Raw genomic sequence first — 18,036 nt, forward strand, 5'->3', positions numbered from 1 at the left:
CGAGGCAAAGCACTTATTGAGCACCTCAGCTTTTTCCACGTCTGAGGAAGCCAATTCTCCATCCTCATTTACCAGAGGGGGAACACTCTCCTTGACTTGTCTCATACAGTAGAGATGACTACGAGGGCTAAGGTAGTATGAGGGAAATAGTGCTGCAGCAGATGGTGCAGAAGAGTTAACACGTAGCTGCTGCTTCTCATTTAAAAGTGCCACAGGTTTTTGCAGCTTCTTGTAGGTGATTTTAGATGATAGAAGGTGATTTTGCACAAAATTGAGCAGGCTCCATCAGTTGTGTCTATTAATGCAAGATTACATTTTACTGTATAAAGTAGAATCCATTGACTAATCTATTCTATGCACCTTCTGTAGCTTGTTTTATTTTGCAGTCTGATAGAAGTCTTGTAGTTACAAATGTAGTTTAAGAAAAAAAAAAATGTGCATTTTACGCTGGCAGGGTTCTGAGCCAGTGGTTTGATAGGTGCCTTTCATCTCATCGCATATTTGGTGTTCAGCCTTGCAGAATGTGGAATACCAGTCCAGTTGCACTTGTATCACAGGAAATAATAAAATTAATCTTCGATAAGACGAGAAAAACAGCAACACTTAATCAAGTAGATAAATATTGTTTCTCGGTTTTGTCCTTACTGCATTTTTTCTCTGCTGTACTAAAAGTTCTAACAATTTCTGCTGTTCTGTAACAGTACAGAATCATAGAATCGCTCAGGTTGGAAAAGACCTTCAAGATCATCAAGTCCAACCGCAACCTAACCATACTACCCTAATTCTAACAACCCACCACTAAATCATGTCCCCGAGCACCACATCCAAACGCTTTTTAAACAGATTCAGGGATGGTGACTCAACCACCTCCCTGGGGAGCCTGTTCCAGTGCTTAACAACCTTTTCCATCAACAAGTTTTTCCTAATCTCCAACCTAAACCTCCCCTTAGTGCAACTTGAGGCCATTTCCCCTTGTCCTGTCACCAGTGAGAAGAGACCAGCCCCGCTCTCACTGCAATCACCTTTCAGGTATTTGAAGAGAACAGTGAGCTCTTCCCCAGACTAAACAGCCCCACTTCCTTCAGTCTCTCCTCCTAGGGCATATTCTCCAAGCCCTTCCCCAGCCTTGTTGCCCTTCTTTGGACCTGCTCCAGCACCTCAATGTCCTTTCTGTACTGAGGCACCCAAAACTGAACACAGTACTCGTGGTGGGGCCTACCAGTGCTGAGTACAGGGGCAGGATACAATCCTGTTACAAAACACAAGATATGGATATAAGGGACATATCTGACATCTTTTATGCCTATTAGTTCAGCTAGTAGCAAGATGAAATTACTAGTATTCTATTCACGGTTTTGTATCCTCGAAATCTCTTTATAGTCATTAATCTTGAGGGTGAATGCTGAAGTAAAAAAACAAGCACAAAACACTGAGCGTTTTTTTAGGGGAAGCAAGAATGTTGCCCCACAGCATCATGGGGACAAAACAGGTATAGTTCTCTTTCCAGATGGCACCCCTACAGGTGAGGCAGCAGCCTGTGAAATTACATTCTAAATTACACTGCAGATGAACACAGCACACAGAGCAAAACGTTTTGGTATAAGTAATAAATGACTCGATTCAGTACCACTGACAGTTTATGCAACTTGCAAGAGTGTTATATGGAATTGGGGATAAGGAGGGAAGCAACAGCAGTGCCAGAGTACAAGGTTTTGGGAAAATGACTGTGAGAATTTCATTGTATTGCTCATTAGAAGGTGCATCTTCCAGGTATTGTTGATAATGGGCATTTCAGACAGGAAGAAATAAGTGAAGAATATATCTGTAAGATGTTGCTTTGTAACTCACTGACTGTTGGTGTTAACTATTCATAAGACACGTCCTTGAGGTTTCATTTTCATTTAAAAGCATCTGGAAAGAATTTCTATGAGCCAAACACATTGTATTTTTAGAACTGCAAGAATAAAGAAGAGATTTGTGGTTTCAGTCCGTGCTTTCACCTTGCTGGAAGCATAAAATAACCTGATGCAGCAGGAGCTCCTGGCCTTTTCAACCATTTTGCAAAGCTTACAAAAGTTCATATTGCTCACAAACCAGTAACATTCATTCTGGGGTTTACTCTAAGGAGTTTGTAAAAGTTAAGCAATAAAGTTGAAGAGAGGGCAGCATTTGGACAAAAAGTGTCCAATAGAGTACAGTCCTCTCCTCAGAAGAGACAGGACGAGAAAAGGCCATTTATGTAGTTTTCAAACTTGTTTTATTGAACACAAATAGATTATGCTTCAAGTTTCTCATTTTGTAGTTTTGTTCGTACTTTTGAAGGCTGCAGTGTGGATGGCAACACTTATAAGCAATTCTAATGTTAAAGTACTTTTCAAATCTAGCAACCTCAGACAATAAACATCTAAAATACATGAGCTTGAAGTAAACTTGCTATCTTAATGCAATTCACATGCAGTGCTGTCTGTCTTCAGGATAGGATATTAAAAAACAGGATGGATATTGAAAAACAAAGGCAAAAAAGCAAAAATAACTGTGGTTGTAGAAATACAGAACTGTAGGAAGAATGGAGGAAAACAGTCTTCATAGATTTGTTTGGTTACTGCTGACTGGGCTTGTAGGACTGCAAGTCAGAAATCTGGACTTTCCATTGTCTTTTGTGTTCTTCCCTATTGTCAGTCAATCTGTGCAAATCAAGCCACGTGGGTAAGCTGTGTTACAAGCAAAAAAAGAATTTTCCATGAAGTGAAAAAGCCAAGTGTATCCTGGTTATATTTGTTTGAATTGATTTGTTGTCATAAGAATGTGGATGAAATGTGTTGCACTGTTCAGCAGGGATCATATTCAAACTTGCAGATAGGATGATAGGAAATCAATTGGCTGTTATGTCTCTTATAAATTTGGAATTGACTTAAAAGTAGTTGAAATTTAATGTTTTATTTGAAATATTAATTGTATGTAATGCTCTTCTCTATCTTGTATGTTCTGTGTTTCAGAAAATGCCTTTTTTGAGAATTTACAATAAGTTGCTTTAAATTACTAGAGTGGTATTGTCTGCTTTAGTCTATACTGTAGACTATAACCTTCTCTAAAATTAACCATAGCACCAAAAATCTGAGCAAATGCTATGCTTGCAATTTTTGTCCTGAGAACGTTTTAAGTTCAGGTGCTGCTAAATGGTGTAGACCATTCAGAGAACCTGTGTCTTTGCAACGTGATTCATGTCCACCTGTCTTCGTGAGCATTGTCCAGTCTGGTACAGCGTACCACTAGGTTGCAGATGTCAGGAAGCAAAGATAGTTTCCTTTTGTGTTTCAATAATTTCTTAGATTGCAGCAATTTTAATGCTGCTTGTAGTTCTCAGTAGGAAAGGATTTTCTTGTTGTGAGTTATTATTATAAAATAATACTTAGAGCTTTTCACTTGGGATTTAAGGTGATTAAGGTGAATTTGATGTTTTGTAACTCAGGTAATTGCTGTAGGTGGATATTTATTGCCTACAGTTTGTTAATGTATTAGATGTTAAGGTATGTGTACTGTGGGAATGTTTATCTAATAAGTTTTGAAGTAATGCTGCTATTAAGAAATTCTCTAGGTGCTGGCTCTTAGTAAGGAGTATGGACATAAAGCTCTTAAACGGTGTTAAGTCTGTCTGTTACTTATTAAATATAAGTACATTACATAAGAACTCTAATGACTTTTAAATTCTTTCCCTTGTGTGCAAACAGGGTTATTTCCTTCTCTTTGAATCTATGCTGGATTCTGTCATCTATGCAAAGGACAAGTACCTGGCAGAGGGAGGCTCAGGTTGGTGTGCATAATTCTTTTAATAAATTTAGCTCTGAGGGAAAACTAAATTAACTCAGAGACTTGGAATAAGCTATGCATGAATGAGAAAGTTGCCAGTCTAAATGAAAAATGTTTCCATTAGCAGGAGCTTCAAGGCATTAATTTACTGTGTGGATAGTAGAAGAACATTAGATGGGGTATCAAGGTCTCATGTTAATGGTAGTTTTAAGAATAGAAGGGGTTATTTATTCTTAAACACGGCCTAAATTTTTCTTCCCTACTTCTTTCCACACATACCCTTGCAGATGGGGAAAAGAAAAACCACAACGGCAAATAAATAAACTTCATTTTAAGAGTATGTTTTTATGTTTTGAGATACTGGTTTCCTTAATTGAAGGATTTGGATGGTAACCTCAAGCTGTAATACTTAAATAGGGAATGCTGTATGTTTTTTCCCCAAATCCTCTGATTTGAAGGATGAGCGTTACCTACCTGGACACGTACAGATGTATAGAAGTCTTTTAATCAAATTAGGGCATTGGTTTTAAAAACTTTCAAAGCTAAATAGCAGCTATTAGAAAAGCTTGCATTTGTTTTCCTTCCTCTAAATACCACTTTCTGCAAAACTACAAACAGAAGAAAATAAGTTTTATTCTTTCAGATGTAGTACTGTTTGAGTAAGCTGCATCTAAGATGAAGAATTCATAACGATGAATTAAAGAAAGAGCTGATAGAATGCTTTCTAAGACAGTGGAAGATGCGTGGGGAAGGCATAATTTTGACCATAAGAGACCATATGAATTAATTAATGGAATTCCTTTGTTTCTGCTCAGAATGTTTATCCTGTGCCAGTAGGAATATACTTTTTCTTTTTGGTTGGAGAGGTGGGGAGGTGACAAGAAAAATATTTCATTTTGAAGTAGTTCCTTTATCCGTTTAAGTAGATTAGATAGCATAATCTTAAGCAATGTTAAAATGCCTGTAAATATTTATTACGCGTGTGATGCAGACTTGTGCATGAGTTCTGCGTATGCTTTATTCCTTTCAGTGGATTCCTTTGTCAGTATTGTATTTCATATTGACCTTTTCAATCGTAGTCATCAGTCTGGTTTTTTCCCCCTATTGTGCTAACCATGCACATAGTTAGTTTCACTACACTGCCTTAATGATTGAATTAATGACTATGTAACAGTGCTCACTGCAGTGCTTCGCTTCGATTGCAGCGAGCTTTTGTATGCTATGGAGTGCAGAAGAAAAGAAGCATTTTTATGTAGTTGTTTAACATTTGGTTGAGATTGCTGTTCATGTGTTAAAATAGAAGCCATTTGAACAACTTGACACAGAATAAAGGCACTTTTCACCCAGATCTGAAGCGCAGCTGCGATGTGCCCTGTATAGATATACGCTGATCATTTTACATCACAATGTAATTATTAAATTTGAGGCCATCCTCTAAAATAGTAAGGAATCAATTTATGCTTAGCTAGAACATCCACAGTCTTCTGAATAGAGCCAGAGATTGTTGACCTCTCTAGAAACTGTAATAGCATCTTGTTCTCTAGAGTCTTTCTGTATTGTTGACATATTTGCTAGTGGCTTTAGCTTCACCATTTCCCTTTGAGAGTGAGGGTGTGATGGTTTTGCAGTACACTTAACCTTTGTGTTCTCAGAATGATCTTGGGTTCTTAGCTGACTCTTTACTAGGTGTACTGTATTCCAGTACCAGATTGGTACTGCCAGGTTCTAAACAGAATGCTGTTTCCTTCAGATGCTTGCTGTTACTGCACTGCCAGTTTGCATAGCAGGAAAATGGCTGTGACCAAGGTGTGTGCCCAAATTGCTCAACAATCAGCTTAACAAAACTGGTCTCTCTGCAGTGTAGCTGTACAACAGCAGAAGTGTGGGCAGATCCAAATTTGAACGAGCTGAAACTAAGAGCTTATCCTGAGCTTAACTTCTTAACAGAGAAACTCCTGAGTTCTGCCTTAAAGATTAATTCTGTCTGAAGCCTCTTAGCGTTACTGAACCCAAAATGGTTATTTATAGGGGTTGTTTGTAAGCTGAGAAAAGCAGCAGGAGCAGCTGCGATTTGGCCAAATCCTTCAGTGATTGAGGCAGGAAAAGAATCCAAATTCCCAGATATGTGTTCAGTCAGTCATAGCATGGTTACTTCAATTTAGCTTATTGGCATACTGAAGAGGATTATGCCGAACTGTCTAGGGTAGTGTGTACAGTATGCAGTAGCTTTATTTGGGATCATAAAATTCTTGCTGGCTGGGACACATCTGCACACTCTTTAAAGCTATTATTTGCTCTAGTGTGTATTTTTGCATGTACTTGAGTGCAGTGCACATCAATGAGGAGTGACATAGGTAAGGAAGACATAGTTCAAAATGTAATTCTGTTTGCCTGTTCATATCAAAAACATGCTGTATTCACTTGGAATTATTTCTGCATATCCAGAGGACTGCTGTCTTACCCTCCAGTGTCCTGAAGTTTGTGAGGCATTGCTAAGGAATAAAGGATTTCCCATTGTGTACTGTTCACCACGTGAGCTGCTACTAGTGACAGATGACTTCAAGGCACTGAGTCGAGAAGGACACAGATGTCAAAGCGATGAATCTGAGAGTATTGTAGAGCATGTGCTTTTGTCCAGTCAGCATTTCAGTCATTTCATCTTTGAGAAGGAATAATTATCAAATCATAGCCTTCATCAGGAAAAAAAAAAAAATGACAAGTCTGTCAGGACTGCACAGGAATGTGTTACGAAGCTGCAGAAAAAGCAGGGGACTTTTGGAGGATTAGAGATACGAAGCTGCAGAAAAAGCAGGGGACTTTTGGAGGATTAGAGATAATGGTTGAAATGCAGGTTTAAGCAGATGGTTTTAAACCTTTATGAAACTCTACTGCTTTTGCATGATTTAGGCTGATACTTGGATAACGTGCTTACATTTCCAGTCAAACTTCAATACAGTATGTGCTTCTGGATGTGATTGGGTTTGCACATTTAGCAGTTGATGTATCATTATAATCTCTTGCCCGTGTCTTGTTTATGGAGCTCAGATTTATTGTTCTGAAGTTGGAACAGGCTTAGTCTGCTTTTTTTTTGTTCTGTTGATGGAATAAACAAAAACTAAAAGTTAGACTTGGGCGGTAGTCTTTACCTTTTTGCTTGTTTTGAAGCACTTTGTGTGATCAAACAAGTTCCACTGCTGATTGAAGGGTTTGCTGTGTGGATAAGGAGATTTAATAAAATCTGATCTTGGTCCCACTGAAATATTTCACACACAATAGGCTTAGTAAACCTTTTCCCTTAACAGAATACACTGGAAATGTAAGCTAGTCTAAGGAAGAAACGTGATAGAGTAGTTCACCATTTTTTGCTGTCATTTTTGTATACAGTTCCTCTACATTTCTGTAAGTATTTTCTGTATCTGGGTATTTTTTCACCCCTCTTGTATGCTCTCACTGCATTCCTTGCATCCTGTAGTCACTTAATGTTGTTGTCCCACGCTGTGTTTTAATTTTTGGACCGTCAGTGGTCGCTCTTGGAGGTTGGAAATGGTTGGTGATAAAGCATATAGTGCAGTTCTCACACTAGTAAGCAGCAGTATGAAAGCTTTGAGAAATATGAATCCCTTACTGATGGTTGGAGAAACTACTTTCAGATAGTCCTACCACCAGATGTTGATTTTTGTGCATGTGTGACAGCTGTCAGGTGTGCTGGAATCAAATGATTTGTTTCAAATAAGACAGTTGGAACACCTCCCTGTTTTGATACTTGTCAAATTACCTTCTTACTGCTGAGTTAATTGAAGGCTGTTCATGGAAAAACCTTCTGTTTTCAGTTCTCAACTGCAAAGTGGGGACGATAGTTTACCAATGGGATTCCAGTTTAAGCTTACTGATTTTTATTTATTATTCTGTTTTAGTCAGAATGTGAGAAAAATGGCAGCGTGCTCATATTTTGCATAAACTAGTAGATCAAAATGTACATGTGATTGCTTCTTTAGAGAGCTGTCATCTCTATAACATGTAAAAGATTATTTCCATTAGGCTAAACATATTCTCACTGTATAACAGGATAATTCCAGTTTACTATTTCTATCCTCAGTATTTTACAAGGCAAAAAAGTACTGCCTTTCTGACCAGTGCTTTCCCCATGCTCGTTTGGATAAGCTACAATTTCAAGTGGAGCTGAAGATGAAATTAATTTTACAGTTCACTAGATTTTTGGGAGGAAAAGAGAAACTTTGCTTTAGTTTGATTAACACTGTCACACTGATGTATCAGTAACAAATAAAAAATATTAAAAAAAAAAAAGTGCTTAATAGGAAGCATTTTGCTCTAAAGCCAGATAAAAATAGTAAACTTGTGCGACTTGAAAGCCTTTAAAGCTCTAATGGAAAATGGGAATTTTCTTTGTGGAAAGAAGCTTAAATTAATACAAGCTTTAAAACAAGCTTCTCTTAGTATTCGATAACACTGCAGACAACCATATTTATAGCAGCTGTTCTTTCTGTCTTTTCCAATCAGTGGTGGATAAGGAATTGATTAGCTTTCCTGTAGGAAGCTCTGGAAAAGGCAACTGTCAGCTTTCCACTACTATTTGGAAAAGCTGTAAATAGACGGGTGCTCTGAAAACATTCTAGCAAGGAGAGTGCACAAATGCGAAGATAATGCAAGAATGGTAGGTCTCAACCTAAAACTGTGGGGAAGAATTGATGAGGAGGTTGTGTTCTGTCATTTGGGTTCCTGTCATACTGTTTGGATGCAGATAGAAGATTCTCTTATTTTTGGGTACCTGGAACTCATTTTCAAATTGTAAAGCATATAGCTGAACACAGTAAGAAACTGGAGCCAAATACTTGAGTGAGAGTATTTGCTCTTCTCTGAAAATAAGATTTTTTCTTGTTGCTGCAGATTCCTCACCTGAGTTTTCCTTCAGGTATCTATCTAGGAATTATTAATTCTATTTCAGGGCAGTATCTGTATAGAAGCCAGAATGGGATGTTCCGAAAGATTTTCATCAAACATGAAAATTTCCAGTCGTGTCCTGGCAGTGGGATTCAACTAAAAGAGATCTTCTCATGAACACTACATACTGTTATCAGAACAGTGTGGGGAGAATGTCTGGTCTTTTCTGTGAACATGTGCGGAAAAGAAAGCAGCAGAAAAAGTCTTGTCTAAGAACTGAAAAAAGTTTTTGTCTTCTTAAATGTTAATCACATAGAATAAAAGGAATTACACATGCCTAAAAATAAAATTTCACAAATCTGTTTGTTCTTGTTTCAGTTTATCCTGACGTTTGCACCATTAATCTAGTAGCTGTAGGAGATATGAATAAACATAAAGAAAAGCTACTTTTCTGGGAGGATGTATATGGCTTTGACATGTCTTGCATGAAGAAAGCTGTAATTCCAGAAGCTGTTGTGGAGGTGTTGGATCCAAGCACACTTATATCTGAAACCAGCATCATTAAGGTACTGTACCAGATCCTTCTTAATATTTCAGTAGTCAGATTAGAAGTTTCATTTTATTATTTACAGGGAAGAAAACAGAAATACATACACACTTTGGCATATCCAAAATTGTATAAATGCTATAAGACTCTTGATGTTAAGAATGTAAGACTCATATTTATTGTTTTTTACCAAGTTTAAACAAGGCCATAAAGTGTTCTTGTAGGGTAAAACCATCTAAACGTGATATTTTCCTCTATTGAAAATGAAATTTACTTGCATTTTAGTAAGTTACAAGTTGCATAACTGAAGTGGAAACTATTTAAAAACAAACAAAAAAACCCAGACTTATCTTATGCTTTGCTTCCCTTTTCACTTGAGTTACTGCTTGGAGTTACAGGGTGGCTCCTTAGCTGTGTTTGGGATTAGTTAGCTGGCTTTCAAGATCTTGAATTGCAGCACTACTCACTGTCACCTATGGCTTTCTTCAGTGAGAAGAGCAGTGCTGAGACTGATACCCCCTTTAACATGAATAACTAATTTGACCTTCTTCTGCGTCTGTACGTTTTTTTTATTTCAGGATTCTTTCCTCATTGATGGTAGTCATTACAGATATCTTAGATTTTTTATTAACTGAGCTTGTTTTTACCAAGCTACCTTCATAGTCAGTATACGTGTCCCTTTTAATGTATATACCATTATGAGCTGGCCAGCGCAGTTGCATGGGCTTTGCAAACTTTCTCATGGTGCAGCATTTAACATAACAGCTCTGCCTAATGGTTTTGTACTTACTTATCTCAGTTACTGTCATGGTTTTTAAAATAGACTAAGGTCAATGTATGAGCTTGTTTGCTGGAATTACAGTGCAAAATAGTAAAATTAATGAGTTGAGCAATAGTGGCATTATAGGTAAATTGTTTTAATCAATAGCCATTCCACAAAACAAATAGGTCACATTTTTGAGGGAAAGATTAAAAATGTTCCAATTCATCATGTGATTATTACAGACAGTATCTTAATGTGCTTGCTCATACTAGCTCGTTCTTGTTTTGAATAGTGTATAATGTAATTTTCAGGAGGAGGGATATTCCCTAAAGAAAGACAAGGTAACATAAGGAAAAACTGACTGATGATGTATGAAATGCTTCATGTCAAGAGGATATGACATTCTTGGATAAAGCATTCTAGCTGAGGATGTAAACTAAGAAACTTTTTGCAGTGCCACTTGTGATGGATTTTTTTTATTAACTGAAAACTGGGGTTTTTTAACTTCTAATATTTGATACACGTATATTTAAAATAAAACAAAATGAGGACTTCGAAATGCAGCTTGCAATTGGTTCTGACAGTATCATCATTATCCTGGATGCTGTTGTTTTGTGAATATTTGAAAACAGAGAAGCTGTTCTCTGCCTCCTGTGCTCCTTCTGCTCTATCACACCTACTTCACATTCTGATGCTCCCATGGTTGTGCTGATGTTGAGCAGGACCTTCATAGGCTGCAGGAAGAACTCAGTGGGAGTCCTGTGCAGTTCATCAAAGGACCATACAAAGTCCTGCAGTGGGAGGGAATAACCTCTACACCAGTGCAGACTGGGAGCTACTGGCTGGAATGCAGCCTTGCTGAAAAGCAATTGGGTGTCCTGATTAACCCTAGGCTGACCAGCAGTCTGCACTGAAAGGCTGCTGCCAGCAAGTCAAGGGAGGGAAGCCTGCTCTTCTCCTCAGTCCTAGGGAGCTTGCTGGTGGAGCACCAGGCCTGGTCCCAGCCCCTCAGCGCACGGGCAAGCTGGGTGTACTTGAGGGAGTCTAGTGTACTTGAGGGAGTCTAGTGATGGTCCACCGAGAGGATGAAGTTGACTTGAGCTGAATGTCACACGGGGATGCAATTCTACTTAAATATAAGGAATTTATTTATTTATTTTTACTGAGAGGATGATTGAATGTTGGCCCAGACTGCCAAAGGTGCTGCTCAGGATACCCATTGGTACGACTGTGAATGCTGCTTAGTGTCAGCTATGGGAAGCTGTCATCAAGAAAGTTACCTGAAAGTAACTTCCTTGAATGCGGTGAGCTACAGTATCTAGTGCCAAACTATTACTCCTCCTCCCTTGAATTTGACCTTTGGGAAAAGGGGTCTTTAGATGCTGCATGGTCAGTATGCATGTATAATTAAGTCACATTTATGTCTCTTTCCATTTTTAAAAAGCTGTGTTAATATTGCTCAATAGAGATTGTCTTTATATGGAAGTAACTGAACAACCTGTAAAGATCATCTCGTGATGATCATTCTGTGATCCAATCGAGGTATCTCGATTTCTGTTAAGCACTGTAATGACAGAATTGTTTTATTCCTTTTAACAGCGTATCGACTGTAATACTACATCTACTCCTGATTTAGAATTCTCATCGGAATTCACCCTAACAATTACAACGAGCACAAAGTGTACAGTAAGACAATTTTAATTTCTTCATATGTAGTCAGTAGAACCTTTAATTAATGCACTGTCTGAAATTAAGCTTCACTTCTCATCATTCCTTGCCTTGAATCTTTAATTTCTGCATTACAGAGGTGTGACATGAGCCCTCTTTCTAGAAAGAGTTTAAACTCCTGTAGTATGATGATATAGTGCAGTATATGAGGAAGAGAAGTATAACGGGTCTTAGCACTGTTCTTTTTGCTCTTTTCTAGACCATACATTTCCTGAAACACAAGTTTTCTGTTTAGACAGGTTGTTACTATTATGCTGAATAATGGTATGATCACTATTCTCAGATTTTCTTTTAACTTTTAAACTATTAAACTTTTCTGAGTTTAATAAAAATAGTAAAAATAAAATAGATAAAGGTAAGCTACATACACTGAACTACATAAGTTTACTTTTTGAGTTTTTTTCTTGGTCATTCAGTATCTGTTAATCAGTATTTCTGTTTTTTCATTATTTTTTTATTATTTGAAAGTGTCCCATATTTCTTTCTGCAAGTGTCCATGCAGTTTTTATTTTGCATTCTGTGTTCCATTTTTGAAATGAAGATATTTAGATATATTTATTCAACAAATTTTGAGTGTGCATCTGAGTGACTTTAGATGTAAAGACATTGTGAATGTGTTTAAAACAAATTAGGTATTCCAACTATAATAATTACAGCTAGAATAGTTCAAAATGTTTAGACTGCTACCTATGTGGGGTACCTTATTGATTTTACTTGATTCACGGGTTTCTTTCTTTACTGGAGTTGCAAAGTAAAGAATCAAATAGAAGGATTTCTTGTGGTATTTTTTTCTTGAAAGGATTTTTAATGAAAAGAATATAAGCAAAAAGAAGGGTGAACATTCCAGTGAGTTCTCTAAAGGTGAAGCTCATGAGACAATAGGTCTACTTAGCGAATCACAGGGCTAGTAGAGAAGAACAGTTCTGAGCCAGTGGAAGAAGCCATGCAAATGAAACTTCATTAAAATGAAAATCACTGGAGGAACTGCCATGTTTCTCAGTCCAGCCTATGAGGAAAAAGTCTCTTCTTACATATGTTAATTTTTTCATTACTACTCTTGCTTCTGTGATCCAAGGAAGCAGCTTCACTTTGGATAAACCATTTCAGTTGGCTGGTTACTTGAGAAAACACAGGAATATAGTCAGAAAGTATTACTTTGTATGAAGCCTATCAAAACCTTGGATAGTCTCTAAGCCATGCTACAAACTGAGCCGTTTACCAGTGATATCATTGTTCTGTTGCTTAATAGCATTTAATTCTTAACCATTTTCATGAGAGGAAGTGAGAGTCACAGGCATAATGTAAGTAGGCAATTGCTTTCTCTGTATGTGTTTTTCCAATCTGTAATAGTGAAGTAAACTCTTCTATTTTAAATCTACTTAAGTCTTTGTCAATTAAGAAGCAAGCTAGACTGATAGGGTTTGTATTTAAATATATATATTTAACCTATGATTGAGTTGGCAAGACATACAAGTAGAGCAGTGGAAGGCAGACCAGAAAAAGTAGCTTTTGAAAAGCTGTTGAATCATCATCTGTTAGGTCTGTATAATATGTTTGCCTATGTTTGCAGCGTAAGACCTGAAAGTGTAGCTGATGGTGTGAATACAATTAACATCTTTCTTCCAAGGGCTATGATAGACTGAGGTTGACTGGGAATTTCTTGGAGAACCTGACCAGGAACAAGAAAGAGTAGAAGTTTTGGCACTGCATTGACTCTAATTTTGTTCTTTGTTTCGAAGATTGGGTCTTTTTGTATAAAGAAGTGGTTGTAAGGGTCCAGAGTTGTTATGATCCTCCTACAGTCCTTTTTGTCCTGTAAGACAAAAATAGACAATTACTTTGTTTTATATTGTAGATTTGGATTTGCATGAAGCTTGAACTTAAAAGGGTGTTTAGACTTCATAGAGACGTATCTAGGTGTGTAATTGAGGATGAGATATGAGGGATGGAGGCAGTGTAGTTTGGGTAGAGACGAAATACAGATTAATGCTCTAGTGGTGGCTTAAAATAATGCTTTGAGTTTTAAATACAAAAGTAGTACGTCCTATTAGTTACCTATTGTATGATTGCAGTAATGCACTTTTACATATAACGTTTATTATAAATGCTTTCTATCAGTTTATAAAAACATGATCTCCTCACACTTGACAAAGTTTATATTAGTCTCTGAGACCTGTGATAGAAACTACAAATTTTGTCATTTAGTGTATTGTGATAATTCTGATGAAGAGTTTGTTTAACTTTTCAGTCAAGAAAAGTCCAGAGTCAAGTTGAAAGTGAAAACTCGTAACTAAGTTTTAATGTATTGTGATAAGTTGGTTTAAATCAGTTTATTTACGCATTGCATGTGTATGTGAAGAAGATATGTGGGCTTCCTCTGATACAGACACAAAGAACATGTTACTGCATAAAGAAAAATAAACCCACAACAATGTCTTGGATACCCAAATCAAACTGGTTTTGGATGGGTCTGCATGTTATTTCACACTGCTGCATTTGATGATGCAGTTGCTGTACAGCAGAGTGCATGTGAATTTGTAGGTGTGTTAAACTGAAATTTTCCCATATACGTAATTTAAAATATTAGTTTGATTTAGTAGTTAAGTACTTAGTGGTGAGCGGAGTTAAATCCAGCTGGCGACCGGTCACGAATGGTGTTCCCCAGGGGTCGGTGCTGGGGCCTGTCCTCCTCAATATCTTTATTGATGAGCTGGATGAGGGCATTGAGAGCACCCTCAGTAAGTTAGCAGACAACACCAAGCTGGCAGGAAGTGTTGATCTGCCTGGGGGTAGAGAGGCCCTACAGAGAGATCTGGACAGGCTGGATCACTGGGCTGAAGCCAATGGGATGAGGTTCAACAAGACCATGTGCCGGGTCCTGCACTTTGGCCGCAACAGCCCCAGGCAACGCTACAGGCTTGGGGCAGAGTGGCTGGAAGACTGTGTGGAGGAAACGGACCTGGGGACGTTGGTTGATGCTCAGCTGAGCATGAGCCAGCAGTGTGCCCAGGTGGCCAAGAAGGCCAATGGCATCCTGGCTTGTATCAGGAACAGTGTTGCCAGTAGGAGTAGGGAAGTCATTGTCCCTCTGTACTCAGCCCTGGTGAGGCCCCACCTCGAGTACTGTGTCCAGTTTTGGGTTCCTCACTGCAAGAAAGACATTGAGGCCCTGGAGTGTGTTCAGAGGAGGGCGACGAAGCTGGTGAGGGGTCTGGAGCACAGGCCTTATGAGGAGTGGCTGAGGGAGCTGGGATTGTTCAGTCTGGAGAAGAGGAGGCTCAGGGGAGACCTCATGGCTCTCTGTAACTACCTGAAGGGAGGTTGTAGTGAGTTGGGGGTCGGCCTCTTCTCTCTTGTAACTAGTGACAGGACGAGGGGGAATGGCTTCAAGTTGCGCCAGGGGAGATTTAGGCTGGACATGAGGAAACACTACTTTTCTGAAAGAATGGTCAGGCGCTGGAATGGGCTGCCCAGGGAGGTGGTTGAGTCACCGTCCCTGGAGGTGTTCAAGAAACATTCAGATATAGTGTTGAGAGACATGGTTTAGTGGGGTTTTATTGGTGGTAGGTGATGGTTGGACTGGATGATCTTGTAGGTCTTTTCCAACCTAGCTAATTCTATGATTCTACTTAATAATTGTGTGTCATTTATCTCCACATTAAGTAAAGATGCAGTAGTGTCTGTGATTTTAATGAATGAAAATGTACAGATTTTATTGTACATTCAAAAAAGCCTCCTGTTTCTAATTAGCTGTAAATTCATAAAATAATTATTGTTGCCTAGTGGCAAGGTCAGCTTTGAGATCTGACCAAGCTTGAATGGAATCATGGGTTAATTTACTTAACTTGGCCTCTTCTTCGATAACTGGTTAGCAAATGGAAATTGATACAAATTCTTCATCTTTAATGCTCGGATCAAGTAAAATAGTTTATTTCTTAAAAATAATTTTCCCTAGCAATAGATGTTTACAAAACCTTTGTTTCAGTTCTGTTCTCCTGACAAGTGTATCACTAATGTGTAAATCCAGATACACACCTGCATTATGCCACTTCTGGGGAGAAGGTGAGGGAGTAGGCGGAAGAATGATGTGTCTGAAATTTTGCAGTGAATGCTAAAAAATGATCAGAACTGTGAAGTGTTTTGCACTTCATCATTCAGGTTTATTGACACTTAGAGAGAAATTTCCACTCTTTCTATGATGAATTGTGGAAGTTTAGTTGGGGGTTGACAGTTCATCCATCATATCAGGCTGCCTAACCTTGCAGCAAATGAACAATAAAAGTCCATTATTTATCTTGAGAATTTTGGGGGAGATGCTTTAGGATTGCAATTTGTCCTTTGAAAATAACATTTGATGTTTTTCTTGTTTGCATCTGCTCTTTATTTCTATACAGAAAGAGAAAGCCATTTGTAATTCCCCAAATTCTAGCTTTTTGTACTTGACTGTGCTGTTTTTTTCCATTTTTTTTAAAATATAGAAATTTAAAAACTTTTCCCTTGTTTACAAAACAAATTTCACAAAAATAACAAATGGAAAATCCATCTTTGTATGCTCAGTATATTTCATTCTTCAGTTTCCAACCTAAAGTTCATTTCTAAGTAGCTTGTTCTCAGCATTTTCTCTGCTGTATAAGTGTGAAAACACATTTAGATTGTCCTAGTGCTGCTATGAACAACGGTGCAAAATTCAGACCAGCATTACTGTCAAGACTTTGACTCCAACTTTAGCTTGTCTTTAAAAACCAAATGCATGAAAAGGTTAGGTGCACTGGGATATATTTGTGAATCCTACGGTAGATCAGCTACTAGTTTGCACTGCTAATTGGGCTACGGGGAATGGGTTTGCATGTTGCATCATTCCAGGGTACTGAAAAGAGTGTGCAATAGACGTTATTCTATACAGTTGTATCAGCAGCATGAAAGGCATTGTTGCTTTTGCTAAAATTGTTTTTGCAGAAGCATACACCAATGAGAAGTAATTTAGCAAGTTTTCAGAGCAAGGAATTGTAGCCTCAGCCAGCTGCAACTTGCAACATAATGCTAATCATTGAAGAAATGAACTTTTAGCTGGCAATCTGCTGCGTCTTCCCATCAACCTGTTTCCATTTCTGCGGTAACAGACATTAAGTAGTAAAAATTGACAGGAGTCAAACCAATAAAGCAGTCTCTTTACCAACTAATTAGCGCATTTACTTTAATTATGACTTGAAGCGCCCTAAGGACCACCAGGAGAGGCTGCCATTCTAATTTCAGTGGTAAGATATTTAATATCTCTAAACTCTGACCTTAGTTTCTTCTCAATTTTTTATCCCTTTTAGTAGATACTATTTGAAATCGTTGACTTTCAGCCTCAACAGAGAAATTGACGTCGTCTCAATTTATTCATATGTGGTTCTTTTGAATTGTTTGGTATGCGGTGCTTAGTGTTTCAGAATTTATTTAGAGGTGGGAGGAGTTCAAGCTTTCCTCAGAGTAAGTATTCATGTTTTTTTTTCCTCCTGTGGTTTGCCACTTAACAGTATCATCTTAATAGTGTCTTAGTAGTGTCCTAGAAGTAGTAAGCTTATTTATTTGTCATTATTTTAGCTTACAAAGATTGAAGATAAACAAAGCATGAAGCAGTTCTTTGGAATCATTGTGTTTGATAGTCTCAAAGCACTTTTAAGTGCATGTTGACTTTATTTCAGTCTTACAAAGATAATGGCCAAAAATAAATTTAATTAGCCTGCAAAAGTGTATTTTCATGGTAAAGAATTAGGGTTTGTCGCTACTGATTTTAATTAGACATCTGGCTAATATCAGTTAGTAGTTGCTGCTAGGAAAATATTGCATTAATTCTATTCTGAGTTGATCACTGTGTGTGCTTTTGAGATAAAATATAATAGTGATTACCCTCAGTGTAGAAATCAATTGACAAACTTACTCTTTTGTTTGCGAGTGTTTCCCCTGTGAGTCCATCATGGCTGATCTTTCCTAGCTGAATAACAATATCCCTTGGGAAGAAAATGGCAGTATCTCTTCATTGCTCCCGGGAGATGTTGTCAAAGAGCAGGGGATGTGTATAAGAGGTGGGAGGGAGGAAGGGGGTGAAAGAAGGGTAATGAACCACAGGACGTGACTGCTGTGTTAAAACCTTCAGGAGAAAAAGGAAATTAAGTTGCCTTGAAAATTGTTTTGAGTTAGGAAAATCTACATTTAAATCTTGAATGTTAGACAGTTCAGTCCCTTAATGTCCAGTCCTCCACTTGGGAGCGAAAAATGAGCATTAGCATCTAAATCTTGAGAGGGAAGA

General features: G+C 37.9%; 1 protein-coding gene across 2 annotated transcripts in view; it reads left to right on the top strand.

Moving 5' to 3' along the window:
* PRMT3 (protein arginine methyltransferase 3) overlaps nt 1–18,036 on the top strand; it is a 57,306-nt gene that overhangs the window by 24,543 nt on the left and 14,727 nt on the right. For both annotated transcript variants that reach the window (XR_002440324.1, XM_021402259.1), the window contains exons 11-13: nt 3,729–3,807; nt 9,085–9,272; nt 11,616–11,702. Coding sequence is in view for 1 of the 2 variants with exons in the window: in XM_021402259.1 (XP_021257934.1) it covers nt 3,729–3,807; nt 9,085–9,272; nt 11,616–11,702 (354 nt within the window). In the remaining variant the exon portion in view is untranslated. The remainder of the gene's footprint in view (nt 1–3,728; nt 3,808–9,084; nt 9,273–11,615; nt 11,703–18,036) is intronic.

Source organism: Numida meleagris, chromosome 6 (genome assembly GCF_002078875.1).
Source record: "Numida meleagris isolate 19003 breed g44 Domestic line chromosome 6, NumMel1.0, whole genome shotgun sequence".
In the NCBI taxonomy this organism is placed as follows: domain Eukaryota; kingdom Metazoa; phylum Chordata; class Aves; order Galliformes; family Numididae; genus Numida; species Numida meleagris.